This window comes from Pezoporus occidentalis, unplaced genomic scaffold, assembly GCF_034315485.1.
Source record: "Pezoporus occidentalis ecotype Australia unplaced genomic scaffold, CSIRO_AGI_Poc_V1 ctg201, whole genome shotgun sequence".
In the NCBI taxonomy this organism is placed as follows: domain Eukaryota; kingdom Metazoa; phylum Chordata; class Aves; order Psittaciformes; family Psittacidae; genus Pezoporus; species Pezoporus occidentalis.
In genome coordinates this window covers 591,574-612,216 of record NW_026913868.1, presented here as the reverse complement: position 1 = coordinate 612,216, position 20,643 = coordinate 591,574, and the positions used below count along the sequence as shown (strand labels likewise).

General features: G+C 41.0%; 1 protein-coding gene across 4 annotated transcripts in view; it reads left to right on the top strand.

The window, feature by feature from the left end:
• FZD3 (frizzled class receptor 3) overlaps positions 1-20,643 on the top strand; it is a 63,143-nt gene that overhangs the window by 2,889 nt on the left and 39,611 nt on the right. For 3 of the 4 annotated variants that reach the window (XM_062618578.1, XM_062618575.1, XM_062618576.1), the window contains exon 2: positions 2,566-3,082. The exons of the other annotated variant lie outside the window; for it this stretch is intronic. In XM_062618578.1, coding sequence (XP_062474562.1) covers positions 2,834-3,082 — 249 coding nt within the window. In that variant the 5' untranslated portion in view covers positions 2,566-2,833. The remainder of the gene's footprint in view (positions 1-2,565; positions 3,083-20,643) is intronic. 4 annotated transcript variants of the gene reach the window in all.

Sequence of the window (20,643 nt, the reverse complement as noted above, 5' to 3'; positions counted from 1 at the left end):
GCTTCTTTTCCTGAGTTTGGGGAACTATTATTAAAATGTTGAAATCAAAAAGCTAGATTCGAAGGCGATTGAACAGCTTGTACAAAACTAAGTAGAAATCAGTTTTGTTTGTCTGGAACTTGTAATCTCTGGTCAGGATAGGAGAATATGCAGAAGTCTTCAGGTTTAAGTAATGATGCCTGGCAAATGGCATAGTTCAGAGCTTTGTTTTGTGGGCTTGAGGGTTGGTTTGGTTTTTTTTTTTTGAGAGAGACAAGAAATTCTTAAAGTAAGTCCTGGGATCAGAAGGACATAGCTTTTCAAGGCTTGTTCAGCCTGGAGAAGAGAAGGCTCCCAGGAGGCCTCAAAGCAGCCCCCTAGTATTTAAAGGGGCTGAAAGGAAAGCAGGAGAGAGGGACTTCTGACAAGGTCCTGTAGTGACAGGACGAGGGGGAATGGCTTCAAACTCACATGGGAGAGATTTAGATGAGCTGTTAGGAAGTTGTTCCCTGTGAGGGTGATGAGGCCCTGGCACAGGTTGCCCAGAGAAGCTGTGGCTGCCCCATCCCTGGCAGTGTTCAAGGCCAGGTTGAACAGAGCTTGGAACACTGCCAGGGATGGGGCAGCCACAGCTTCTCTGGGCAGCCTGTGCCAGGGCCTCACCACCCTCACAGGGAACAACTTCCTAACAGCTCGTTCAGGTTGAACAGAGCTTGGAACAACCTACTCTAGTGGAAGGTGTCCCTGCCCATGGCAGGGGGCTGGAATTGGATGATTAAGGTCTCCTCAAACCCAAACTGTTCTGTGAGTCTATAATTTTATTCTATAAAATTGGATTAAAATCAGGTGTGGTTAGATGTAGCATGTCTTAAACACTGTGGCTAATTTTGATCTTTTAAATTCAGGGTGTTGACTGGCTAGAATATAAGTGAGATGATGTGGTTTGAGCTGTGTTGGTTCTGCCACCTGACTTAAGATGTGGATGGTTCTGGTCATGATCTTTTCTGGTCATGTTCTATTTTTCTTAGGTTTGGAACGATTTTAATATTCTTTATGTACTTCAGGGCTGCTTCAAAGATGGATTCCCCGTCAATAGATGTGAGAGAGTAAGGAGCCTATGACAGCAAGTTGTCAATTACCCTAATTTATTATGTTTATATTTCGCATCTTGGTCTTTTTCCTATTTGCATATTTGTTTTTCCTAGACTGTCTTGCACAGCTACAGCAAAACCATTGCCACACATGATTTTAAAGAGACGCACAGAAGTGTTTAGGTTAGAAAAAACCTATCAAGATTATCTAGTCCAACTCTCAAAGGGTATGAGAGTTTCAAGAGCTGTATGTTATTTAATTTTTCTTACCATAAGATGGGCCTATGTAAACAATGGTGTGCATGCATAACTTTTCTGATGTGCTGATACCACCATGAGTCTGATTATTAACTCTTTTGTACCTCTCACAAAGTTTGCAGTAGGGAGAAAGGAAAAACTTTCTCCTCCGCTCATGTGTAGAATTTATTTCCTTTCCTGAATATCTAAGGAAAAGATTTGCTCTCTCAAGATGGGAAGTCTGCTCAAGTTTGTGATTACCTACTCTTGGGAATATTGATAGAGTGCTTGAGGTTCTCCCATTCAAACAGAATTTCTAAATTACTGTTACCTTTTTTAACCATTTTTTTAAAAAAAGCAGTTCGTTGGAGACTGGATTTTGCAAATTTCATTGCTGTAAGAATTATTGTAAGAAAAGGACCTCTTTATATTTTTACAGGTCTGTCTTAGCACTATGTGCTGAAGTCCCCATTCTGTTTGTTCCACTCCAGCCGCTTAGTGCTGAGAAAATGCAGCTCCAGCCTTGGGGAACGATTGTTGTTTGAATTGGCTCTATAGGTAGAGTGGAACTGGCAGAGCAACCCTCTAAAATACCTTTGCAATTTCCATCTTCAAGAGTTTGTGGAGAAAGGGGTGCTCAAAGAATGCTGTCTTCCAGCTTACCCCTGGCTGTTATGGTGGCTTCTGGAGAGGAAGAGCTGAGATGTGTGCCATTAAAATGGGTTAGAGACAACAAATAAGTTGTTTACAACCAAACTAAAATTATCTATTTGAACACAGGGAGCCAAACCACGACTGTAGCTTGCTGGGCAGAGCTGTAGTCTCCAGTCCTGCAAGCTGGGACTTGTGTATTGGTGGTAGTGACTGTTTTGTTTTTGTTTTATAATTATTCAGCAGAAACTACGAGGCCATGCAACTAGAAAGATGCTATCTATGTGAATGTACCAGTGGAGATGCTGAGTCATAAATAGCCGGGTTTCAGTGTGGTCAATGATTGTAATGCTCACAGTTAAATTTAGTCCTTCATAGTAAATACATTTCCCATTTTCTCCATCCTTTTTGGGTAGAGTTTTATAGCATACCAGCTTCTTTTTTGTCAGAAATAGCCTGAAACCAGGATTAAAATTTGTCAAGGGACCCTCTAGTCTTGCACATGAGAACTTGAAGCAATTTGTCTGCCAGGCTATTTAGAGCTGAAGTATTTTAAACAATTACAAGGCTTTTTATTATGGTCTCTTTGTTGTGTTCTTTATTCTAGGTTATCTAACAAAAGAAGAAAGTAACTTGACTGTTCTTCTGTCACAATGGGGTCAATTGTTTGGGAATGTGGTTAAGCATTTTAATACTTTAACCTACCACTTGCTATATAATACTGCAAAAAGAAAAGCAAGATTTCTGTCATGTCCGTCTCTAATACGTCATCTTCTGGACTGAGCTAAGGATGTTGTATGCAAAGAGGATTCTGGTTTTGAAGAACCTTAAACAAGGACTGAAAACATTGCTGTTGAAGTGAAATCTGGGAGTACATGAGGAGTTGGAGCTTTCTGAGTGGGCTCAACAGCCAGCCCCATTCCCAGTGTGGAAGGATGGCTATTAGCTGGATGTTGTGTTACCTTTGGCTTTGGGATGTTTTAATGGGGCACACACGAGGGCACAGTTTATTTTCTTGTGAGCCCATCATCTTGCGGATGTGCCAGGACCTGCCTTACAATACCACCTTTATGCCTAATCTTCTGAACCATTATGACCAACAAACAGCAGCATTAGCAATGGAGGTAAGCCTGTTTCTTTTCAGCAATATGTTTTTGGCTGTTAGTTGACAAATAATTGGTAACAGAATCCAGGAAGATATTTATATTAGAAATAATTGAAAAATAAAAAAAACAAGATAATTAGTATTTTAAATATAAAACCAAATACCAAATATTCTATGACTACAGTGTTTGCCTAATTTAATATAACTGAGTGTGAAATACTCTGTATATGTTTGTGTGTTAGTCTGTTACTTTAAATAGTTAGATCAAGAATGCATATTCTGAATGATCTGTCACTTAACTAAATGCCAGGAAAGCAGCATACTGAACAATGACTAGAAGATCTTCAGTTCTGAAGACTACATTCTTTGGTGGTTTTGTAATATTTGGTCTTTTCCTACTTGCCTGAAACTCAGTGTGAAGAAAATGAGAATAATAAGACATGCTATAAAAATAACAGAAATTGCTTATGTGTTAGCATGGCTTTTCTCAGCTGCAAGAATGTCTGGTCTGTGGAAAATTTAGTTAACTTCTTCCTGTTTCATGTACAGGAAGACAAGATTTGAGATTTGCACTTCCAGAGAAGGGCCACAAGGATGATCAGGGGACTGGAGCACCTCCTGTATGAAGATAGGCTGAGAAAGTTGGGGCTGTTCAGCCTTGAGAAGAGAAGGCTGCGTGGAGACCTCATAGCAGCCTTCCAGTATCTGAAGGGGGCCTATAGGGATGCTGGGGAGGAACTCTTCATTAGGGACTGTAGTGACAGGACAAGGGGTAACGGGTTAAAACTGAAACAGGGGAAGTTTAGGTTGGATATGAGGAGGGAATTCTTTCCTGTTAGGGTTGTGAGGCACTGGAATGGGTTGTCCAGGGAGGTTGTGAATGCTCCATCCCTGCAGTGTTCAAGGCCAGGTTGGACGAAGCCTCGAGTGAGATGGTTTAGTGTGAGGTGTCCCTGCCCATGGCAGGGGGCCTGGAACTAGATGATCTTAAGGTCCTTTCCAACCCTAACTATTCTATGATTCTATGATTCTGTGATTTGTAATAATGGTACCTTATTACTGTTACCGTTATCCCTCAAACCCTCCTTTGGATTGATGTGTAATAATTTTCTCCTTTTCAAAAAAACCCAACACCTTTATACTTCTATCTATCTAATCTTTCTTTGGAGAACTTTCTTCATGGAGCTTTAGCCACACACTTAGTCTCTTTTTATCTCTACACTATTTTATGCAAGACTTTTAAGTTCACTTCAAGTCTCTATCCTGCCACCCTACCTAAGGAGTTTCCTTACTTGGTATAGTGTGATATGACTGAAATTGATGGAAATTCAGAATATTAGGCAGGTCTCACTGTCAGCCTCTTCAAATTTTCATGAGAGATTTGTGCATGAATAACGTCATGAGAGGTTTGTTTGTATTTTTGAAGTGCTTGGGAATCCTCGTGGGTACTGTGCTGTATGCTGAGGACAGAAGAAATAATCATGTTTTCATCTTTTAATGCTCTTCCTGATAATATAGAAACTTAATTGTTCTTGTTAAATAATAAAAAAAACCAAGGCTTTATGTAGTCTTCCTATAGAAGAAATCTGGTTGTGAACCAGATTTGGCAGTCTTTTTAATGTAAGAAGAAAATAGAGATTCTGTCATGGCTTAAGCCCAGCCCAGCCAGTAATTTAGAATTTGCTTTGTTTTAAAGAACTATGGGCTTGCATTGCAATGGCTCAATGGATGTGACTAGGGATTTCAGTTATATTAAATACATAGCAACAGGAATGAATTTTGTTTTAGAATTGATTCTGGTAAGTTCTGAGGACCTTCGAAGATCTAACTGTAAGGAGGATAAATGAAGCCAAAGCAAGTAAGCAAGTTTAGTATGATAACAGCATGAATAGCTGGGTGTGTACAAACTGTTTAGTATGCTTTGAAAGGTGGAATTTAGGATATTAAAAGAATTGATGAAACCAACTGGACTGAAGAAATCTGGGACTTGACTTGAAGAGGTGTGGAGATAGTGGGGTTAGGTTTTGTTGCATAGTGGGAGAATCCTAGAATCCCATTTCGGAAGGAACCTCAAGGATCATCTGGTCCAACCTTTCTTGGCAAAGCATGAGCTAGACTGGATGGCCTAGCACCCTGTCTAGCCAGATCTTAAGTGTCCAATGTTAGGGAGTCACCACTTCCCTGGGGAGGTTATTCCAATGTCTGATTATTCTCAGGGTGAAAAATTTTCCTCTTGTGTTCAGTTGGAATCTCCCCAGGAGTAACTTGTGCCTATCACCCCTTGCCTTTTCCATGTGACTGCTTGTAAAATGGGAGTCTCTGTCTTCTTTGTAGTCATCCTTTAAGAACTGGAACATGGGGATAAGGTCTCCCCTGAGCCTTCTTTTTTCCAGGCTGAACAGCTGTGAAGATCTTGAGATTACGTTTCAGATACATTAAGCTGTAAGATTGTTGAGAAAACTGGAAGTGATAAATATGTGTGTTTTACGGGAAATTATATTCCTCATACCAGTTGTAGTGGTCAGCTCATTTCATTGGACTTAAGAATGGTTTGTTCTGTTGAAATGTCAGCTGAAAGCTTGACAGAGCAGTAGGAAAGCCAAAAGGAAAATCAGACGTGGAATAATTAGGGAAGGAATAAAGACCAGACATTATAGTGATGTTATAGAACCCTGTGGCTCACAAATAGCTGGAGTGTTGTGTGAAGTTCTAAGCTGTCTCAGAAAATGAGCTTGAATTGAAATAGATCCAGAGAAGAACAGGAAGAATGACCACAGGCTTTTGGAACATGTGGGACATGTCCCATATGAGGAGTGTTAGACTGTGGCAGGGCACTTTAGCCTACTTTTAAAATAGAAGAAAACCCCCACAACAACAGCAACAATTTCCATCATAAGTAGCATGCAAAGGGTTACAGGAATTGACTGTATACTGTCTCTTTCAGCACAGGAATTAGGTTGCTAGAAGCCAAGTCAGAATGAAAAGGAAGGGGTGGTTCTTCAAATAAATGGCAGTATAGAGCTGTGGAACTCTTAGTACTGTGGATGAAAAATGTTTGAGGAGACTGGAACACAACTTGAAAGATAGTGCCAGTGAAGGTGACTAGGTAGAAAAAAAAAACCACTTCAGGCTCCTCAGCAGAATGGGTGAGTTGGAGCAAGTCCAGAGAAAGACACAAAGATGCTCTGAGGGTTGGAGCTCCTCTTCTATAGAGACAGGCTGGAGAAGAGAAGGCTCCACAGAGACCTTACAGCAGCTTCCAGTGCCTAAAGGGGCTGACAAGAACGCTGGAGAGGGACTTTTGACAAGATCCTGTAGGGACAGGACAAGGGGGAATGGCTTTAAACTGACAAGAGGGGAGAATTAGATGAGTTGTAAGGAGGAAATTTTTTTCCCTGAGGGTGGTGAGGCCCTGGCACAGATTGCTCGGAGAAGCTGTGGCTGCCTCATCCCTGGCAGTGTTCAAGGCCAGGTTGGACGGGGCTTGGAGCAACCTGGTCTAGTGGAAGGTGTCTCTGCCCGTGGCAGGGAGTTGGAACTAGATGAGCTTTAAAGTCTTCTCCAATCCAAACCAATCTGTGTTTCTATGAAGTGTCACAGGTTGGGAGAGCATTTAGGGAATGTGAGAAATGTCCTAATGGTCCATTTTACCATGTATTCGCAATCTGCTCCTGACAAGAGGAAGTGCTATTCAGGAAAGGGTTGCAACTCTCTTGCCTGTGGGCTGTTGCTCTGGTGCATCCCCAGTACCCACAGCCCCTGAATCCTGGTTATTAGGTCTCTGCCTGTTCCCTTTGGTATCATTTGATGGATCTTTTATCAATGGATTTCTCAAAATTATTTTATGACCCAAATATTGTCAAGCAGTTCACTTCACACCAGGTAGAAGAAGCACTTGTTCTCTAACTTGTTTTAAATCGCTTTCCTGCTAGTTCCATTAATACCCTTTTGTTCCAGTATTGTGCAATTTTGTGCTGCAGTTAAATCCTCTGTTACACTTGTGATTTTTGGAAACCTCATTTTACCCTCCAGGCTTCTCTTCTCAAACTGAAGTGTTCCAGCTGTTCAGGCTTTCTTCTTGCAATTCAGCTGTTTAATTTCTGTAATAATTCTAGTTACCTTTCTCTTTCCCTTTGTGTAGCCTTGTCCTTGCTGAGGTGCAGAGATGGAAATGTCACACCACTCGAGGTGTGAGCACACGGGGGATTTATTCACAAATAAAATCACCTTTTGGCTGTTAATAGCTTCCTAGAAATGGCCAGCATTACGTTCATTTTTTCTGGCTTTTGTTGCATGTTAAACCAATGGTTTCGGAGAGCTGTCAAAAATATCACTTTCACTAACAGTCTGTTTGTGGCCACTGTTGGAAGCAGAGCAGTAATCATATGGACCCGCAGCCTGAGCCAGAGTAACCACTGTAATTGGTCTTATCTCCATAAAAAAGCTTTCTGCTACAGAGAGAGAAACAGTTGAGGAGCCAATGTTACTCCTCTGTGTTCTGTGGTATAAAGCTCAGCTTAATAGCATGAATTAGCTGGAGTGGAACACTGTGGTGCTGGAATTCATATACTAGCTTGATGCCAAAGCCACTCTTAAATTTAGCATGGGTGTGTTGGCGTTTTGGGTGTATATATGAGTCCCTTCTGCCAATATATTTAGTATATAGGCCAGTGTTTTCAGTCTGAGGGTATACTATGAACTACTTCTGAATGCTTTGTGAATAGTGGTGAAGGATGTGCAAGGAAACAAGGCTGTTCTGAAGCTTAAATTCACTGTGCAGGGGCCTGTGCTTCCATTGCAGCTTCTTAGGGGTTTGAGCAAGAAGAAAGGAATGAAAAGCCACAGGTTTTCTTGAGAATATTTCCACTCCTATTAGCACCTAGATTGCACCTTAAACCTGTGCTTACCACAAAGAAAGTGTTTATTATCTGGCTTTTGGGGCATTCTTTAATGCAGTTAAATGGAAGGAGCGCTTCAGTTTTGAACTGAATGAAGTCTATTAAAGCTTGCATTGGTATATTTTTCTGGTAAACATCCCTCATCTCCAAGCCTTCCATTATTGCTGTAAGAGGAAAATAATGTAGCAGCAGAATCAGTGTGATTCATTTGGTGTACTAGGGGAGAAGGCCTTGTACTTCTCACAGTTTTGTAGTACCACCTTTTTCACCACGGTTCCTAATAAAAACCTTTAGAAAAATTAAGTGTGCTTGTACTGAAACACAACAGTACAACAAAGAGTGAGTCTGAAGCAAAGAAGAGAAATACTACAGCTGTTGTCTTACCAGCAACAAATTCAGGGTGCTTCTCATACCATTGATTGCTTCACTGAAGGAACTGTTTATGCAGTTATTTTTTGTTACTTTTTGAAAACTAAGGAAAAAAATTTAGTCAGTTGTGGTTTTGAGTCTCAATATGATTCCTTCATCATGGTAATAAATGCTAATGAGTCATGTCACCAGTTTGTTATGTTGCAGCAATATTGGTATTAACCATAATTAAGCAAGGAAAATAGAATATTACATGAGGAGTCCATCTTAGTGTATACTGGTCCATACTGTAATTGGTTCCTATCCTTTTATTTCCTTGCTGCATCAGCAATGAGTGCTTTAATCCAGGAGGATTGAAGTGAGTGCTTTGTGTGTTCAAGAACCTAGAGCATTATTTTGTCCCCTGATGTTTCTGAAAGGACTTTACTCCCTTTAAGAGATGACAAACACGGGTTGCACTAGTCCAACCTCTGGTAACATCTGCTTGGCTATAGCAGAGACTAATACGGGAGTTGTTTTATGCCTGTCTCTTTCTAAAAGGAATGATGCCAGCTAATATAGACTAGTCAGGACAGAGTATGTTGATCTGAGCTGGGAAGGGAGCATTGGGAGCCTCCCACCTAGGCCCCGTGGCCTGGCTGAGCTGTCCAGGAACAGTGGGGAGCAGGGCTAGGAGCTGTCCTGGGCTGTAGTACTGCACAGCACAGACCCTGTGCACACACGTGGCTTCCCGACTCTGCAGGGTCATTCCTTTCATCTGCTTTGTGCCATGGTGTGAAACACATTATAAGGTGGTTTTCTACATTTTCTACAATTAGCTAATGGGTTATTTCATTACAAAAACCATCTAGCATGGATTGTATGCCCAATGAAGCAGTGATAACAGGGAAGTTAAATTACCCTTATTCCCCTGAGGGATCTGACCTTGTTTACCTACTTTTGGTTTATTATTGCTACAAAGAGTTATCTTCTGTCTCTTTTTCACTTAATATTCCTTTAGCTTGAAGGACTTGTTTACATGACAGCCTAGCAAGCAGGGTGGTTTTTTTTTTGTCTGCCTTAGTGGAATTTTTGTGGACAAGTATATTTATTATACAACATGTAACTTGGTAGCCTGTTGGAGCCTGGGAGCATGCTATTACAGCATACAACGTTTTGTCACTGATGAAGAGAAGTGGTTTAATATGATGATTGCCACCCTTTTTGCAGTGAAATATACTGCCAGTACTTCCTCCTTCATACCCTGATTTTTGTGGGACCTCACAAATAATGCAAAGGATCAAAGAGGCTTTAAAGGATAGGAACCAGACATAGACTGATTCAGTTTTTTTGCAGTGTGAGGGAGGTAGCTGGAAGGGGGGAGAAGTAATGTTGACTGCTAGTCTGTTCTTACTCCCTCAGTGTGGCAAGATTCACCAGCTGGGAATCCTTGGATTATAGAATCATAGAATAGTTAGGGTTGGAAAGGACCTTCAGATCATCTAGTTCCAACCCCCCTGCCATGGGCAGGGACACCTCACACTAAGCCATTTCACCCAAGGCCTCGTCCAACCTGGTCTTGAACACTGCAGGGATGGAGCATTCACAACCTCCCTGGGCAACCCATTCCAGTGCCTCACCACCCTAACAGGAAAGAATTTCCTCCTTATATCCAATCTAAACTTCCCCTGTTTCAGTTTTAACCCGTTATCCCTTGTCCTGTCACTACAGTCCCTAATGAATAGTCCCTCCCCAGCATCCCTATAGGCCCCCTTCAGATACTGGAAGGCTGCTATGAGGTCTCCACGCAGCCTTCTCTTCTCCAGGCTGAACAGCCCCAAATTCCTCAGCTTGTCTTAATATGGGAGGTGCTTCACTCCCCTGATCATCCTCGTGGCCCTTCTCTGGACTTGTTCCAACAGTTCCATGTCCTTTTTATATTGAGGATACCAGAACTGCACACAATACTCCAGGTGAGATCTCACAAGAGCAGAGTAGAACACAGGATTACCTCCTTCTACCTGCTGGTCACGCTCCTTTTGATGCAGCCCACTCAATCCCACTGTCCATTGTCAGCGACGAAGATGTTAAACAAGACCAGTCCCAACACTGACCCCTGAGGGTCACCACTCGTTACTGGTCTTCAGCCAGACATTGAGCCATTGACCACAATCTTTGTGTGCGGCCATCCAGCCAGTTTTTCATCGACCGAGTGGTCCGTCCATCAAATTGATGTCGCTCCAATTTAGAGACAAGGATGTTGTGTGGTACAGTGTCGAACGCTTTACACAAGTCCAGGTAGATGACATTTAAATAAACCATCCAGTCATGGAGTTTTGAGTGTTTAGAAGCAGAGCTAGTGAATATTTAATGGACTTTGTCATATAATATACCACTACATATGTGGAGACACCTGGTTTTTCACACCCTATTTCAAATCTAGTGGTTTCTTGCTTGTACTGATTGCAGAGGATAATGGTGTTGACCAGCCGCAGAGCACAGTGCATGCTGCAAGATTCGCATATCCTCCTAAGTATATTTCTGTGTGTGTGGCACAGTTGTGGGTTTTTTTGGTGCAATGTGTTTTTTCCTCTCCTTCCAGTAGTGATCTTTGAAGTCTTAGTTCACTTTTTTTTTTTGTCTTTTTTTAAGTAGAAAAGAACCAAAGTGTGCTTTAAAATGGCATCAACAGACAACATAGCTATATTTATTTCCAGCCTGGTCTTAGCATCTGAGTTAGAGTTAGGCTTTTTTCCTATATAGGTAAGTCAAGTATTCAGTGGCTCATTTTAGTGCTGCTTCTCATACAGCTTGTCTATCAGGCATATAGTACTACTGATTTCTGATAACTGGGACCCAGTGTGGAATATTGTCTCTCAATTCTTGGTTCTGTAAGGGCCAGGGAGAAGTATGCAACATTCGCTGATCTTGGTTTATGTGATGGTGATTTCTCCCTTTCCTGGAGCTGGGAGGTAGTGCTGCTTCATTCTTCCTCCTGTTTCTAAGGGATTTTTTTTTCAGGGGGAGGTACAAGTGGAAAGCTTCTTTCTTTCCTACTGATCAGCAAGGATGGAGAGAATGCAGGGTGGAAAAGCTGAAACTTCTTTCACATTAATTCCATTCTTATTCCTTTCTGACCCCATCTGCTTTTGACTTACCCGGGTACTGTACCCTCCTAAATCTCAGCCCTTTGCCTTGCCTTTCTATGTTCTTCAGTTCTGCATCCAAAACTCTTAGAAGGTTAAGAATATAAAGCCAATGAAAAAGTAGGTTTTAATCAGCTATATTTTGTAAGCACCCTAATCTTAGACACCGATTTGCAGTAAGGATTAATTTTCTTTAGTGTGTAAGATTATGATGCCTACAGAACAATGGAACTGTGCGTGATCATAGGAATGCAAGCAGTGCAGCAGCTAATTAAAGCCTACTCTTTCATTAACTTATATTCTCTTATTCCCACTCTGAATTTTCCCCTTAGAAATAGCCATGTAAAGATTTTAGATTGTTTTATTGTTAAACCAGAATGTCTCAAAGCAGGAGTTGCAAAGATGATTCTGCAGATTACAGCCTCAGCAAAGGAGTGCTTAATAAGGTACTGCTTAGAAATTCTTGCTTTAGGAGCACCCGAGGGTTGTCTGTTTGAAACACATCAGCTTGTGGCTTCAGTCTTGATGTATAAAGTGAGTGTTGTGCAAAGGTGAACTCCTGAGTGGCTAAGAACAATTAGGGAAGAACTGGAGCTGTTACGTTCCCAAGTGGATCCGCACAAGAAATAGTATGATCTGACAGTTTTGTAAAACAAGGCTTCTGAGGAAGCTGTCTCTTCAGCATAGCCTCATAGTCTCATATTAGGACCATCAGTTTGATCCTTTTCACATTAAGGACCAGTGAACTTCAAGATATTCTGAATGAGTATTGCAAATCCAAGTAATTCTGAAGCGTTTAGGCTCTTTGGACTGAAAGTGCAGCCATGTGAGATAATTGCAGATAAAGCAGAGCTACATATTTACACCTGCTTTAAAGTTGGTAGAGGTTTAAATAAGGAAGAAAGGAAAAAGCCTTGTCTTTGCCTAGAAATCTTCTGAAGCTTCCTCCTGCCATCTAACATTTCTACCTGTTATCCCTCAAAATGATGTATTCAACTCTTCTCACTCTTAAGGAACCTCTGGTTTCACTTAGGCATATTTGCATCTTTTATCCAACCTCAGAATCTCTATCTCACAAAAAAATGCTAAGACCCTGACATTAAAGCATGAAAGAATAAAGTACTAAAAAGATGCTATGTTTCTAAAAGAGATGCAAAGAATACAAGGGTTAAAACTTCTGCATATAGATCCTCAGTGCTCAAACAGCAGAACTAGATAGCAAGTGTTAGAAACCCTTCCTTTCTTTTGTCTGGTTATCATATGTGCTCCAGAGAATAAATTCAGAGATACTCTTTTCTAGTCTTTCATGTTTATCAAGAAGAACAAGATGCCACATGAATATTTTCAAAATGAAGATCAGTAGTGAGAGAGAAGATGAGGAGAGGGAGTGTTTGGGGTTTTTGTTAAATCCATAAATGACTGTGCATTGAAGGTGACCTCTGCCACAGTGTTCATATTTTATTGAATAAAAGATTAATTCCAAATGATGGTTCAACCAGAAATATGGAAATGAAGTTTAGCCTAATAGTTTTGTGAAAGCATATGAAAAAAACATTAGTTTTATGTAATGATTCATTTTAAAGGAAAAGACCTATATCTTAATCAACATCTATTCACAGCGGGCTTGTTTTCAGGGTCATAAAGACAAATAGCTTTGCAGTATGTCTAATTCTGCCGCATCTGTTGGAGGCTTAAAGAGGAAATAACAGCAAAGTTGGAACACGCATGAATTTCTTTTGAAGAGTTAAATGACAATGTGCTGTGTAGTCAGCTGTAGCTTTATAACTGCAAGCATAAACTCAGAGGCAGAAGAATGTTGTGCCAGAGCCTTAAGGGGATATTGGTCTTGCTGTGTACCATTACCGTTACAAACGTACAGACATTCATTCCTGTCTTTGTATGCTTTTTTCTACCTTAATCAAAATCAGCCAGTTGATTCTCTCAGATGATGCTGCTGTGGGACAAGAAACATGTTTATATTGTGTATGTATATAAATGCTGTAGTAATACAGGTTAGTATTTGTACAGTGAGTAGACTTAGCTTTATATCTAGTAGCGTGTGTAACTTAGAGGATATAGTTCTGCTGTATTGGTATGGAAATAGCTACCTTGTATTTTGCACTTATATTTATGAGATTCTGTCTCTCTTGTAAGGCAGAGACTGAGCATGTCTGTTGTAGAATCAAGTCAACACTTCTGTTTTGTCCAAGTTAGACTTTTTCCCCTTTACAATCTTCTGATACAAAGATTCTTTAGGTATCTCAGTTATAACTTGTGAGCTGATGTAACAGGTTGGAAGCTCTTTAGTTTTCTGTACTTTCAACTTGCCAGTCTTTTACCAGTGTTTTTTGGGCAAAGCCTGGGCAGGGACTGCCTGGGCAGTAGGCAGTAAATAACTGTCTACTACTTAAAAGTTGTGTGGCTTGGCTAGGATGTATTTTTTATTCTGCTGGTCATTTGAAGTGGTGGGGTTTTCTTGCTTTCTCTCGTGTGTGATAATGGTTCCAATTATAGGATAGTTGAATTCAAAAAGAAAGCCACAACAGACTGAGAATAAGTATGAAGTAATAAGCACCAAGGAGCAGTTACCGTAAATTTTACCATTGTCTTGCTCCTATGGCTGCGGCTTTCTTCTTTGTTTCAGGAAACATTTGTGGTGATTTTAGAGAAAGTTAGGCTAGGTTTTATGGATTTGCATTATTTTTGTATCAGTGGGATGTTCTTGTGTGGCTGTGAAGCTCCTGTGTTCTGTGGTATGAGAAGAATAATTCAACAAAGCATGTTTTTAACATTCAAAGGACAAATCTTAAATTCACATGTGCCTCATTTGTTCCACCTTACTCCCCATTTTGTTTCCTGATCATTAAGAGATGGAAACACATGAGGGTTTTGTGACTTTCTGAAGGAAATGGAGCCAGTAGGTTGTCCTACATCTACCACCAAACTGGTACTGAATGTAAGCAGCCTGTAGGCAGCAAAATGGTTGAGGAACCTAGTACTCTTGAACTGAGTTCATTATTCAATCTTGCAATGCTTTGGACAGGCAAGGCAATAAAATACTCTTTAAAAGAATGTGTTTGGTGTGACAAACAGGCTAGTAGAAATGAAGCTGGGGAGGAGATGCATAAATGTGAGAACCTAAGAACAGTGATACAAAGTCAGACCAGAGGTCTGTTTAGCCTGTTATTCTGTCAACTGGTGGTGGCTTGCAGCAGGTGCTGTATGGAGCAGGTCAGGTATGTCATGGAAATTTACCCAGTCTGCTCTTCCATCTTCAGTGATCTGTGGCTTGGAAATGATGTCTGGCATTAGTAACCTTTGATGCATTGTTCTAAAATATTACAAGCTCAATAAGAGTGAACAGTATGCAGCTGCAGCAAAGAAAGCCAGCAGGATGCTGGGGAACATCAGCAAGGGACAAAGATGTTATGAACCCCTGGCTAGTGGGGTGCTGGGACATCTAGTCTAGGTCACATTTTGCCAAGATAGATTGGACCAGATGATCCTTGAGGTCCTTTCCAACCTGGATTCTGTGATTCTATGAAAATGCATCAGTTTTCTTCCTGTACTCATACATTATTTTAGCATTCAAACAAAACAGTGGCAAATAGTTATCTAAGTTAAAGGCATCATATGAAGAATTTGCTGTTGTGTTTTTTTCCACTTCAAATGCTCCACCTGCTGTTTTTATGTTCCATACTTCTTGTGCTGAAGATACAGGGAACAACTGGACCGTATTTTTTCTTTATGTATCACTTGTGATTTTATAGAGCTGTTTCATGCTTCATCCTCCTGCTGTCTCTTTTACAAGCTGCAAGAATAAAATTATGCCATATTTATATCTTTATGAAGACATGAGTGCAATGGCATGTTAATATTCTGTATGTAAATCTGCTTTGTCAGATTGCTCTTGCAGCAACAATAATGACAAGACTATCTGCAGAACTATTAGTGTAAACTGGCGCTGCATGTTTGAAGCTGTAGCTCAGTAGCAATCCTGGAGCTGTGTGGCTTCCAGTTATTGTGAGGCATTCAGAAAACATCTTCAGAGGCCATCAAAGGCAAGAGCGGTATTAAGCATCTCTTCAGGAGCACATTAAATGTGTAAGACTTGCAAATCAGATCTGCCCAGTTTCTCTCTGCTTGCATATAAATTAATACGATGCAATTATGTGGTCTTAAAACCAGTGTGAAGTTGGATACTTGGTCCTTAAAAGTTTTATTTCTTTTTTTTTTTTTTTTTTTTAATTTGTAAGACTTTTTTCTTTTTCCTTACCCTAGGTCCAGGGATTGTATTTTGTTTCTCATCTTGTGAATTTGGCCATGCTGGTCCCTCCTCCTCTCCACCCCTGCCCTGCGGAGTGAGTTCCTATGGTTACCCCCCCTCTTTGTGGGGTGACAAAGGTTGGCATCTTGATTCTCCCGAGCCAAATTCTGCCCTTTGACTCTCTCCCCTTTTCACACCCCTTGCTCGGCTTGGCCTCTTGCTCTGCTCGGAGGCTTGTCAGCCAGGGGGTTCCCATGGAGACGAGGAAGGAAATTTGAAAAGAGAAGAGAAGCACAAAGGGCTGCTTCATTTGAATTTGAACGAGGAAGGGAGGAAGGCTCCTTGGAGTTCATCTTTGTATGTTGTAGAAACCTGAAATTTATCTTTTAAAAGTTGCTTTCAATTTGTAAACTTGTTTATACTCCCTGTTTCTTGATTTATAGAACAAAAGTTGTCATGTTTGTGGTGCTGAGCAAGGAGCAACATTTTTAAGTTCAGTGAGAGATTGCTGCTCACCCATTCATTTAGCTTTCTTCCCCTCACAGGTCAGACCTATCATTCATGTTTCTAATATTTTTCTCTGAAAACTTCCATACAATACATTTTTTTCCTTCATAATGATTCAATCATACTGTCAGTTATCTAACAGCTGTGCAGGCTTTTCTGTGTTGGAGTGGATGAATCTATGCTGCATTAGCTGAATGCCTGCTTTTGAGTATTCTTTCTAGTTTCTTATTTTACCTTTGTAGTGTCAAGGTCTGATCTGGGCAGGTGCAATATGGAAATACAACTGCAGGGAAGAACTCAGTAACAAAGTTTGACCTTGGATTTCAGTTTTGATGCTTACTGTCAATAATAAAGAAAAAACATCAAGAAAACAAAATTGTGTCATGTGGTAGTAAATACCTTTTGGGACATTTTATCTGCATGTTTTACAGATGTTTTAAATATTAAAGTTTGATACTAATTGGTTAAAGAGCAGTGAAGTCACTTTGTCTTCAGATTTTCCTCTGTAGCTTCTTGAATCAGAAATTGTCAAATTCTCACAAAAGAATAGTCTTTGCCTCATGTAGACGAAACACCATTTAAATGGTTCGATTTGAAGATTTGCCCTCTTACACTTTACAAGATCTTGTGGCTAAAACACTGAAACATCTCAGATGCTGGAGACTAGACACTGACATTTTCTTAGTCCTGCTTTCTCTACAGGCAAATTATTCCATTATTCAGAATAACCTTAATTAAGTGGTATCACAAAAAGGTGACATAATTCTTCAGATCCATCAGTTACTTTTTTTCTGACACAGTGGGAGGTGGATGCTTTTGTCTGGAAATTGTAAGTTTCCAGGCTTTTAAAATCTAGGCTTTGGTTCCCTTCCCACTTTGTACTAGTTGCTGTTAGTAGGCAGGGTCACGGAGGGGACTCAAGACTTGAAGCCGGACCTGTAAGAGATCTGTGGCTCATGGTTCTCCTGCAGTGGTAGCTGATTCCTCCAACATAACCTGTTGTGCCCATCAGAGAGGAGCCAGTGGGACAGCTTAAATAATGTGGTTTTGATCTCTAGGTGTTAGTCCTCATCCATTAGGTGGTAGCCAAGTATGAGTGAAATCCGCAAAGACCTATTGAGCAGAATTTACCATGATATATTAACTAATGCACGTACATACACTCCAGTCTGTTACCCCATCCTGCTGCTTTTCAGGTTTAAGAGACAAAGGGAGCTGGAAGACCAGCTCTGCTATGTAACCTTCTGATGGCTCTTGAGAGCAGAAATACTCTGGGGCTGGTCTCCAGTGGCCTGACAGTTGAGCCCTTCTGTGGGTAACCAAACGGGGCTTATTGCAGCAGGCTTCCAGCACTTCCCTGCCTTATAGCTCCACACCTGGTCTTTGCTCAAATGCATTCTTCATGTCTCTTTTAGACACACACACACACACACACACACACATATATATATCCATATATATATATATATATATATAAAAGGGATTTTGCAGCATTGGGCTATTACTCAGAGGCAATCGGTGGGAAAATGCACCCTTCTCGTCTCTTGCATCCCCTTCAAATGCTTACATCTCCAAGCAGTTTCATGCAGTTTTCCTATTTATCTGACCTGCTCTTTTATAGTTTGATCCCACTGATTCCATTCTGCATCAGTCCTCCATTGCAAACCCTCTGGCAGTGTATTCCATACAGAACCTGATGCACAGGGTACATCTACAATGCTTGCGTCATGTACTGTTTGAGATGTGTTTTGAAGGGGTACTTTGTCCACAGTACCTGTAGATATTTGCTGCTCTTCATTCTGTTTAACTAGAAAAGAATTTGTGTCTATCATCCTGTGTAGGGGCCTCACAGAGTAGTTGCGTACTGTTTTTGTCTTCCCTTCCTTCTTTCCATCCGTGTCCCCTCTCTCCTCCCACTGTCTTGCTAATCCTGTTATTGTGTGAGGTCTTGTCCTAGTTGTCTGGAGCATTTCAAAGACATGCAGGATACACTGTGGGAGCAATTTTTTCCCCAGACTGTGTTAGTGATACGGAAGAGAGCTGGGCAAAGGCTTCTGTCCTCACTGGGAGAAAATTCACAACCTTTAAGGGCAAAATATTGTTTAATGTATTTTGAGAGAAGCAAGCATGCTTTCAGGGTGCCGCAGAAACAAAGAAGCAGAGGCACTGTGGGAATTCCCGTCAAATATTTATCTGGTAAATTATTAACTGTAGGGAAGAAAAATCAACTTTGGGAGTTTGGGTTTATTCTTAATTTGATCGTTTTGGTGAGACTTTCAGAATTGGTCATTCAGATGCTTGTGAGGCGGGTGGCAGCCTTCTGTTACGTGGAAAAGTGCTGTACAATTGCAGTTACTTTTTATTCTTTTTCCCTGTCCTCCCCTGCAGTGTTCATCTGTGACCTCATTAACTTGGCACTAAAGGGGAGGGACAGTATCCCCTGATGAATCTTCAATTTTAATTTATAGCTGCTGTGTTCAGACATGTTTTTTAAGAGTGTTTAAAGATTGAAGTCATCAGCTAATTACCTTAAAGCTTCTATTAAGAGCAGAAATGAATTTTCATTTAATATGTTAGAGTAAATTGAGATTTTCTCAGTCTTCACTTTTTTGCTCTGTTACTGTCTGATGAAGTAGTGAGGCCTGTTCAGTGAGTGGCCCTCTTGTAATTCTGTAATTGGGTAGAAGAAATAAATATTGGGATGGACAATCTCTTTTGAAAGTTAAAAAAGCCATCCCAGTAAATGGAGTCAGGTTTGTTCAGTATGTATAGACTCACTGTAGAATTAAAGCAATGGTAGAAAAATCTCCTAAAATTTCCAAAGACTGGAAACTTCCCCCAAAGCCTCATTTTCTCATTGTTTGTCTGCAGCACACAGGAGTAATTTCATACATAATACCAAAACATAGAAAACTGGTCCCAAGATTCAACTAGCCCCAGGTCACCTTTGATTTTGGTAACAGAATCATAGAATAGTTAGGGTTGGAAAGGACCTCAAGATCATCAAGTTCCAACCCCCCTGCCATGGGCAGGGACACCTCACACTAAGCCATTTCACCCAAGGCCTCATCCAACCTGGTCTTGAACACTGCCAGGGATGGAGCATTCACAACCTCTCTGGGCAACCCTTCCCAGTGCCTCACCACCCTAACAGGAAAGAATTTCCTCCTTATATCCAATCTAAACTTCCCCTGTTTAAGTTTGAACCCATTACCCCTTGTCCTATCACTACAGTCCCTAGTGAATAGTCCCTCCCCAGCATCCTTGTAGGCCCCCTTCAGATCCTGGAAGGCTGCTATGAGGTCTCCACGCAGCCTTCTCTTCTCCAGGCTGAACAGCCCCAACTTTCTCAGCCTAGCTTTATTATACTTTCTTGCAGTAAGAACAACAATACAGGATGATTCTGCATGGAGTCCCTGGTAACACTGAGATACAGTCTGTTATTTTTTCACTTAAGCTTTCAGGTAAATCTACACATTTTCCTAAATAAAACCTGGATTATAGCATCATCTGCCCACGTCTACCCAATTAATGCATGTAAAGAGTACTAAGTACTTCAGTTTTACTTTTCTTGTGTTATAAATTGCTTAAAATAATCGCAAACCCAGATATAATCCCCTGAGAATCTTTACAATCAAAGTAGTCTGAAAACTGTAATTGGTAAATGAGAGAGAAGAAACATGGTTAACAGCTGTAGCAGAGTAACTGTAAAGTGAGGCATAAAAAGCTGTGGAATTGAGATAGTGCAGCTTATTTTGGGATAGTTTCTGCTCTAGTGAATGCACGTAGGGGACAGCAGGGCCGCAAAGCTTGTAGAGTGGAGGCCACACATCCAGGAAAACTGTCCTGTATTCTTTATGCATGTGAAACCTGTTAATTTCTAGAATTAGCTATACCAAAAGACAACTCGGTATACTAGACTGATAGTGTGGCCTTCCTGGCAATTAAGCATGAGGGAAATAAAATAAATGTCTGTCAAGCCAGTAGATACCATGTGTTTACATATTGCCCTGTGAGATATCTTAGAATCACAGAATGGTTTGGATTGGAAGGGACCTTAAAGCTCATCCAGTTCCAACCCCCTGCCATGGGCAGGGACACCTTCCACCAGACCAGGTTGCTCCAAGCCCCGTCCAGCCTAGCCTTGAGCACTGTCAGGGATGGGGCAGCCACAGCTTCTCTGGGCAGCCTATGCCAGGGCCTCACCACCCTCACAGGGAACAACTTCTTCCTAAGATCTCATCTAAATCTCCCCTCTGTCAGTTTAAAGCCATGCCCCCTTGTCCTGTCCCTACAGGCCCTACTCCCTTGACCTGCTGGTCACGCTGTTGATGATGCAGCCCAGGACACAGTTGGCTTTCTAAGCTGAAAGCACACACTGCTGTGTCATATATGCGTATGTATGTATGTGCTG